This window comes from Nicotiana tabacum, chromosome 6 (genome assembly GCF_000715075.1).
Source record: "Nicotiana tabacum cultivar K326 chromosome 6, ASM71507v2, whole genome shotgun sequence".
Classification (NCBI taxonomy): Eukaryota; Viridiplantae; Streptophyta; class Magnoliopsida; order Solanales; family Solanaceae; genus Nicotiana; species Nicotiana tabacum.
Genome location: NC_134085.1, coordinates 175,361,208 through 175,370,862, shown reverse-complemented (window position 1 = coordinate 175,370,862; position 9,655 = coordinate 175,361,208). Strand labels below are relative to the sequence as shown.

The 9,655-nt window shown below is 37.2% G+C and overlaps 1 protein-coding gene across 1 annotated transcript; it reads left to right on the top strand.

Annotated features, from left to right (window-relative positions):
- The first annotated feature begins 7,936 nt into the window (after positions 1–7,936).
- LOC142182200 (uncharacterized) lies at positions 7,937–9,442 on the top strand. The gene is made up of 2 exons (XM_075256245.1): positions 7,937–9,124; positions 9,281–9,442. Exons 1-2 carry the CDS (start codon positions 7,937–7,939, stop codon positions 9,440–9,442), a joined length of 1,350 nt encoding a protein of 449 aa, XP_075112346.1.
- Positions 9,443–9,655: the final 213 nt, after the last annotated feature.

Below are 9,655 nucleotides of genomic sequence, written 5' to 3'. Positions count from 1 at the left end.
TTGCTATGTGCTAGTGTAGTATACGGTGTATAGGTATGGTGACGAGTATCTATACGTCGGTGTCAAGCATGCCCGTGAGTCTTAAATTATAATTGTTGTATTTCTTAATAAGTACTAAAATTGCCTAAATTGTTTATTCTCCGTGTTGAGCAAGACCTATGATTAACTCGAGGTATTTATTTATCGTTGAGCATTGACTCCAGTTGAGGTTTTGATCGTGAAGTTAAGTGTTGGTATAAGTTTGGTTATAGCTGATTCCCTTGCCGGGACGTACTTAATTCTTACTATTGATTCCTTTGTCGGGATGTGTTTATTCTTGTTATTGATTCCCTTGCCGAAAAATTGTTGTTGCTATTGTTTGGGTGAGGAAAGAGTGATAAAGCACGAAGGGTGATGCCGTGCACATTCATATTTATGCATTTGGTGAGGAAAGAGTGATAAAGCACGAAGGGTGATGTCATGTACATTTTTATTGATATTGATGTATATGGTGAGGAAGAGAGATAAACCACAAAGGGTGATGTCGTGTAAAATTTCTAATACATATATGGTGAGGAAGAGAGATAAAGCACGACGGGTGGTAACATGCACATTTTCATTACTTGATTGCATTGGTGAGGATTGAGAGTAAAAATACGAAGGGTGATGACGAGCACTTATTGCCTGTTTATTTTTATTTATTGTCGCTTCGGTTCAAGTTACTTAATTGTCTTATTCCACTACTACTGTGATTCATTATGTTAATGTTTCCCCCATAGCATGTTACCCTTTCCGTTTACTTTTGATTTGCTTTTATTACTGTTATTATGTTAGATATTGTTTAGCTGCAGGTTGTTTGATTGTGGTGTCCTAGCCTCGTCACTACTTCGCCAAGGTTAGGCTCGACACTTACCAGCACATGGGGTCGGTTGTGCTAATACTACACTCTGCGCTCTTTTGTGCAGATCCCGGTACTAGAGCATACAGACCTTAGCTAGGGGTTGCTGCCTTCAGTCCACTAGGAGACCCGAGGTAGTCCTGCAGGCGTCCGCAGGCCTTGGCGTCCCCTACCTATCTTGTTTTCATTTGTTCTTTACTATTTTAGAGACAGACATGTACTTTCTTGTTCAGACTTTATTTGTAGTTTTCTTAGATAGTCCATGAGATTGTGACACCAGTTCTGGATAGTTTATGTTATGGATACGTATTGTTATTAGTTAAAAATTTTAAATTTTCATTCTTCCGCTCTATTAATTTTCGTTGTTTATAAATATTAATTTATAATTGTTAATGGATTAAAAATAAAAAAAGTAAAATATTTGGCTTGCCTAGCTTATATTAGTAGGCACCATTACGACTCCCGAGGGTGAAAAGTCTGGGTCGTGACAAGTAGGACTGAAAAAAGGTGTGGGTGCTCCATTGATTAGGATGGATATTGTGGATGAGGTGATGCATGACATAATTAAATTAATTAGGGGTGGTGGAAAATTAAAGTAGCTTAGTATATCCCTAATGAAACCCCATTCTAGTTTGTCAAAAGTTTTTTCAAGGTCTAATTTGAGGAGGAATTCACCTTGTGTCCCTTTTTATTTTTAAAATGGTGGATTATTTCTTGAATAATAATAATAGCGTTAGCTGAAGCTCTGCGATTTTGTAAAAAGGTAGATTATTCAGGGCTTATAATTGTTTAACGAGTTGGTTTAATAAAATGTACAATAATCTTTGTAATTATTTTGTAAAGGGTATTGCAATGGCTTATATTGGGTGATAATAGTGGGGTGTAGTATTTTTGGGATGAGACAAATGTATATTTTGTTGACTTCCGGTGGAATGTGTTGTTTTTCAAATGCTTCCTTGCAAAAAGAAATGAGTAAAGGAGCAATGTGTACCCAGTAATTTTGGTAAAAAAAGTGGGTGTAAGCCATCTGGCCGATGCTTTAAGTGGTTGAAAAGATTTAACAACTCTAATAATTTTCATGGTGGTGGGGGATAAAGTTAGGTTGTTAAGTTGTTCCTATGTGAAGTGGTTGTGGCTTGAGTTTAAGGAGTATTTTTGATTGACTACGTGGGAAGTAGTGAATAAGTTTTGGTAGTATTGTTCAATTTGGCATGTGATATTTTTTTTGGTCGTAGATCCAGTTTCCCATTGAATCTTTTAGAGCCGTGATACGATTTCTTCTGCATCGCTTAATAGTTGTTACGTAAAATTTTAGTATTAACATCACCTTGTTGGAGCCAACTTATACAATATTTAAATTTTCAAAATTCTTCTTCTAATTTTAATAAATCATTAGACTCAGCTATTAGGTCACATTTTGGGTTTTGTAAGAATGAGCTCGTAGGATATGCCGGTGAGGATTGTGCTCCTTTTATCCTGGCTAGCAGTTTACTTTTTTTCTAAATATATTCCCAAAGGTGAATTTATTCCAAATGGTTACATCTTTGGTGAAATCTTCAATAGCAGGAAGAAGGGGTTTATTAATAGTCCAATTTCTTTGTATAATTGATAAGAATTGCGGGTGGGTTTGCCAAATAGTTTCAAACCTAATTTTTTTTTCCATAATTGTATATTTTTTATTAAGATGAATTAATAAAGGACAGTGGTCCGAGTATGTACGAGGCAGATGTTGTACTAAAGCTTGAGGAAAAAGGTTTATCCAATCATAATTGGCTACAAAACGATCAGTTCTCTCTAAAATTCAATTTGTGATGTGCCTATTATTAGACCAAGTATATTTACTGCCAGTATACCCTACGTCTATAATATTTCAGTAATTTAAACAACGTATAAATTTATCAGACCTAGTGTTATTTAGGGCTAGATCTCCGTATTTCTTCGAAGCTCTAGTTATTTCGTTAAAATTCCCTCCCATCAACTAAGAGAGCTTTATAGTGTCATGTAGTTGCCTTAGATTATCCCATAAAACATGCCTAGAGAGCATGTTATTTTTGGCATATATTACTGAAAATGCCAAGAAGCAGTGTGTGGTTGTACCTGTACAATTGAATGGATCTCTTGTTATGCGACTGCAACTTGATCAAGTTGGATGATTTCCTCCTTCCAAAGTAAAGCAAGGCCTCCACTGACACCCACTTTTGGTGCTTCTGCTAAGTGTTTGAATCCAAATTCTTCCTTTAGGATTGCATGATCTTGTAGATGAGTTTCCAACAAGGCCACCAGTGGTGGGTTATGGTAGTTTAGTAGTGAGCGGAAATTTCTCTTGAAATAAGCTGACTGAGCTCCTCTGCAATTCCAGATAATGATCTTCATGGATGAATTATTGGGTGGACGAGGGGAGGAGGTCCCCATCTAGGTTGGAGTCATTGCCGAAATAACACTATGCCGTATTTGCCCATTGCTGGATTGTGCGTGGTTCGTGTATTTAGGGAGCAACTTAGCAGATCTTGTGGGCAGAAGATTATCACTTTTCTTGCAAACTGCTCTTTGAGCGTGTAAGTTCTGTGTCCATTTAGGAAGCACATGATTGGTCTTGTTTCTCTTATCTCGTCCATTATTGCATTCACTTCTCGATGTGCTTCTGCTTCGAGTTGTGATGGAGCTTGATGGTGGGTATGAACATGGCTGGTTGGTGGAGTGAGTGGGTGATAAGGAGATGTTTGTGCATATAAGGGTGGTGGTGTTGCTATCAATGATCTTTGTTGGATCCAGGGAACAAAGATTTTCTGGGGAAGCTGGGATAGGTAGAAAGGGAATTCTTATGTGTTCTGTGGAGTGTGGTATGAGAATTGGAGGATAGATTGAGGGTGTTATGGATGCATGGGTTGAAGGGGTGTCCAATTGTGATGAGTTGTAAGAGTAGACGGAAGGTGTATGACTCAAAGGTATTGATTATAAAGTTCCACGCCTAGTTGCATCCCTTTCGTTACAATTTGAGCAATATCTGCTAGATTTTGTATCATGATGATCACATCTTGATTGTCGATCTCCGTTATGAACATTAGTGCATGATCCTGTAAGCTCATCTCCAACCATGACTATGGGTATGTCATTGTTGGAGGGAATTGTGATATATAGATTGGTATGAGAGGTGGCTATGGTTGGTTTGGTGGTTGCATGGTGATGGTGTTGATGAAGATGGGGTGATGGAGAAGGTTGGTGCTGGTGAATGAGGTGGTGCGTCTGTGTTGGTAATTTAAGGGAAGGTGGTTCATTTTTGTGTGAAGAGGATGTTTGATCTTTGCTTGTATCAGTGGAATTATGGAGGGAAAGTAATGATGGGTTTTCAGTATTGCTTGGAGTAGGAGAGGGTAATTTGTGTGGTGAATGTGATATTGGCGGTGAAAGATTTTTTTACTAGATTTATTTTCACGTGGAAGGGCAGATGAGGGTGTATTGCTTGGGTCTTGGACTTTGCTGATTTGATTATTGGTGTTATCTAGGTGTAGTGGTGTTGTTGGGCTTCGGTAGTGTGGTTGGACTAGGGATTTTGCGTGTAAGTAGGGACCTAGTTGGGTGGTAATTGAGAGGGTTAATTGTGGTATATGGTGGCAATGGTCGGGTGATGTGGCTATCAGTGGATCCACATGGCTTATTCCCTGAGTGGGTAGGGGTGACGAGGATTGTTCCTCATGCATAGTAAGAGAGATGTTTGGACTTTGGTTGGTTTGGGCCTCATCTTCTGGTTGGTATAGGCTAGTTATTGTGCTGGGTAGGGTATTTTTTATAGGCCCAGATGTAGAAAGGTGTGTGTATGTGAGATCGATGGAATATGTGTCACTTAAAGGTGCAAATGTATTAAAATTATTGAAGGGGGTATTTGTGTCTATTGCAACATATTTGTTTGAATTTTTTATTAGGGTATTAGGGATTGGGGCTGGGATAAAATAAAACGTACCTGTGGGCCCTTGGTCGGCCGCCGTCTCTAAGGCTATGTGGGCCTGGCTATGTTGTTGGTGAGGTCCTCGTGGCCGAGGTGGCAGTTGAATTCCCGCTTTGGGTTGGTCATTTCAGATGCTTCTTGGTGGAAACTTTACCGTTTGGCAACCTCCATCATCAGTGAGTCTTGTGTAGTAAGGGCAGGATCATGGCTAGGATGTGGGTCTGTATGTGTATGTCGGGGGGGGGGGGGAGATGGTGGGGTGTGTGTGTTTGACTCAAAAGTACAGAGGTTTGTGGTGTGTCCCAATCTCCCACAATGAGTGCATAACATATTTAGTCCTTCGTATAAGATTTGTTGTCAATGTTGACCAATATAAACATGTATTCTGAGTGGTTTTTCCAATGGTACTTCAATGCATATACATGCATATCTGCCTCTAGTTGTGGCAGATGTGCATGTATCTATTTTTCTTAGCAATCCAATTTTTGATCCTACGTGCTGGAGGATTTCAAAGTCGTAGAATTTAGTAGGTAACTCAGGCAATCTAATCGAGATGGCAGAGTAAGTAAGCTGTGCGTTGGAAGCTATGAACTTGGGCTCCCATTTCCTTACTGATAGGAAGTGATTGAATAGGAACCATGGCCCATCGTGTTATACTTTCACCATGTTTTCCTCCTTCTGCAATTTAACTAGGAAGAAGTCACATCCCAAATCGATTAGTGGAAGGTCCTCTGTGGGTTTCCACAGTTGGATTAGCTTTGTTCGCGAGTTTGATGTCCCACTTTGCATCCAAAAACTTTAATAATAACTGAAAATTTTTAGGGTAAATATAGTCTGTTTTTTCTATGCTCGTTAGTGGGATAAAAGTTTCTAGATATTGGTCAATTGTAGTTTCATCTGACAAATCGATAGATGAGTGTGTAGTATGGCAGGTGTTTGGGATATGTGTGAATTGGTTGTTTGAGATTAGTTTTTGCATGAAGGTTTGGGTGGGAACAGAGGGTGTAGTATTTTCTGTGTTAGGCGGTGTATTTATGTGCATAGAACTGATGTCTGGTGGTTTCGGCGGGGAGGCAACGATGGAGGTGGTGTTTATCTTGAGAGAGACAAAGGCAGAGTTTATTATTAGGCCATCTCCAACCTTACCCCCATTCTCCATAATGGGGGCAATTTTTGGGATAATTTAGCTCCAACCCTCCCCCATTTTTGTCCCCAAAATGGGGGATGAATAGTGTTCCCTCAAATATGGGGGTACATTATCATCTCCCCCATTACTATTCATCAGCTTATTATTATTATTTTATTATTTAATCTTTTAATTTATCTCTTTATATATACCTAATTATGTTTATGTAATGTCTTTATAATATTAATTTTACATCTTAACTTTGGTGTATAATTTTGATAAATTATTTTTCTTGCATTTATTATTTTTATGTAAAATTGTAAGTTCATTTTATTATAAGTTATAATTGTACAAAAAATATATAATTATCTCAAAAATTGAAAGGTGCAAATATAAAATATTAGATGTTGCAAAAATTGAAAAGTCCAACTCCAACAGTAGAAATGACAGTAGATGTAAATCAACGATTTCAAGAATTTTTAGCTCGACATAGAAGAATTATGGACAAAGATGCTCATTTTGCACTTCGTAATGCATTAATAGATCATTTATAGGAGAATACTAGAGGTTGAAGTTGAATATTTATGTAGTATTTCGAATGAATTTTATCGTTATGTAATATGTGTTCAATTAATCTTGTATCGCAATGATTTCACTTTTATTTGAATTATTAGTTAATCTCTAATAATTGCTTACAAATTATATTATTTAAAATTTTATGGAATTATTTTAGTGGAAATTACAAATTAATAAAAATAAAAGATGGAATTTGTTTAATGGAAATTAAAAAATGAAATTGAAATGAAAGATAATAATATAATATAGAAGAGAGAGAACAATATAAAAAAGTTTGGAGAAAAAAATGGGGGAATGGTTGGGTAAGTTGTCCTCAAAATGAGGAAATATGGTAAAGGTTGGAGATGCCCTTAGTCCATCAATGAAAGTTGACTTTAATTCTCATCACTTTTTTCGTCGTCACTTATAATGTATATTAAGTACGGCAAAGGGCCAAATATACCCCTGTACTTTTGGAAAAGGTTTAAATATATTCTTCGTTATACTATGAGTCCAAATATACCCTTACAGTTATGCTTTGAGTTCAAATATACCCCTTATTTAAACGGAGGGACACATGTCATCGTCATGTTGGCCAATTTTAAATCTCCCAATTATTTAAAAAGACTCATACTACTCATAACCATACCCATTACCCATACCCGAAAAGCAAGCTTCAAAAGCTTCATCAATGGCCGTTACTTCTGTACGATCTGTTATTCCAGCATCGGACGAGGAAGATGTTGGACAGGATTCTACGACCTCGACCCTAAATCAAGAGCTGGTCGACGACATAGAGGATGCACAATCGAAGAAGACGAAGAGGAATAAAGAAAAGAGGCGTATGTAATGACCTATAAATCAGAAGACCTGTTTAGGTTATATCGGGCTCACCAGGAAATTGGGCCAATATGTTATATTGGTCCAATAAACAAATAAGAAGCCCAAAATACAAAATAAGATCTGACCCAAACTATTTAACATCCATTCCATTTTCTTGTAGCTTAATGGATACACCTGGAAGACACTTGTTCCTTCCAGAATATCAGTATCCAAATGCAATGTATAGTTGTACATGTCATAGTGCAAACATGATTAGGACAACAAATTAATAATTACACATTTGTACTTAGTATAGCTGTAATTGTCCCTAGTTTGATTCCTAAAATAGGTGTATAAATATGCATTATGTACAGTCTATTATTCATCAAAAGAAAGGGAAATTTTTCTAAATCTCTACATGGTATCAGAGCAGTAGCTATCTGAAACTCTTTTGCCTACATTTTTTTTCTTCTTTCTCTTTTTATTGAAATGGCACCAAACTCCACAGATGACTCCTCAAATATTTCTGCCGCTAGAACAGTTAACCAACCAGCTGCTATCGTCATCGATTGCACTCACCTCTATTATCTTCATCCATCTGATTTCACCAGAAATGGTTCTTGTCAACTCAGTTTTTGATGGAAAAGGATATGAAGGATGGCGTAGAGCCATAATTATTGCACTCTCTGCCAAGAACAAACTTGGTTTCATCAATGGAACATTTTCTGAACCAAATGCAACTTCAACTGATTTCAAGCAGTGGAATCGTTGCAATGATATGGTTATATCATGGATTTTAAACTCTCTATCTAAGGACATAGCTAAAAGTGTCTTTTATTCTAAAACTGCAAATGAGATTTGGAAAGAACTTGAAGTTAGATTCGGGCAATGTAACAGTGCTGAACTTTATCAATTACAAAAGGAGTTGAGTGATATAGTGCAGGGAACCTCTGATATAGCAGGATACTATACAAAGGTGAAAAGGATTTGGGATGAGTTAGATACCTTGAATACTTGTGTGCATTTTACATGTGAATGCAACTGTGGAGGAAAATCAAAGACTTTGAAGTCCCTTCAAGATGGCAGGCTCATCCAATTCCTCATGGGACTTAATGATATCTATTCAGCTATGAGGAGTAACATTCTAATGCTTACCCCTCTTCCTAGTATCAATCAGGCCTACTCTCTTCTCATTCAAGATGAGAAAAAAGGGAAATTCATGTTGCACAACACCCTGTCAGGAAATCAACAAACCTATTTTCAAAAGTATGCTAATGGAGAAGGAAAATTCAAAGCAAACCTTGAAGGAAAAAAGAGTAACCTGTTGTGCAACTATTGCAAGAAACCTGGTCATTCCATTGACAAATGCTATAGAATCATTGGTTTTCTCTCCACTTTCAAGTTCACCAAATCCAAAAGATATCATGGAGGAACTCACAGCAATGCAGCAATTATGCCTGAAGAAAACACAATTTTTTCAGCAAACACAATGGTAGAAAATACAGCAGGTAAGGCAATAACTCAAGAACAGTTCAGTCAGCTTTATCAACTTCTTCAACAAGTAAAGGTGCAACAGGTTGAGCAGATTTCTGATGCAAATGCTAGTGCCAACTGTGCTGGTAAAACCGTTAATGCACCTAATCTATATTGTCTTTCTTGTTTTCCTTACATGAATTCTACCTCCTGGATAATAGATTCAGGAGCTTCAGAACATATGACTTTTGATCATTCCATTGTATTTAATCTGAAGCCTCTAACCAAATCTCTATACGTCAATCTGCCGAGTTCATATAAAGTTAAGGTCAGTCAAATTGGTAGTGTACATGTTTTGCCAGATTAAATCCTAAACAATGTGTTGTATGTTCCAGATTTCAAGTTTAATCTAATTTCAGTTCACAAACTCACTAAACAACTCATGTGTACCTTGCTTTTCTCATCTTTTGGTACATTCTTGCAGGGCTCTTCACTGAAGAGGCCAGTGGTAGTTGGTGAAGTGAAAGAAGGTCTATATCTACTTAATCCAGTCTCTCTAAGTCCCGGACTAGCTCATGGAAATCAATCAGTTTTTAAGTCTTTTTTAGATTGCAACAACCTTAAGAAGGACATTGTGTCTCATTGAGTTTCTTGTTCAGCTAGAATCAATTCTAATGTAAGCCTACGACACAAAAGATTGGGGCACATGCCCCTATCTAGCATGCAAAATCTATCAAGTTTTTATTTTCCTTCCGTTTCCACATTTAATCATCCTTGTGATGTATGTTCTCAAGCTAGGCAGACAAAGTTGCCTTTTCATTTAAGTCATATAAACACAACTTCCATTTTTCAACTAATT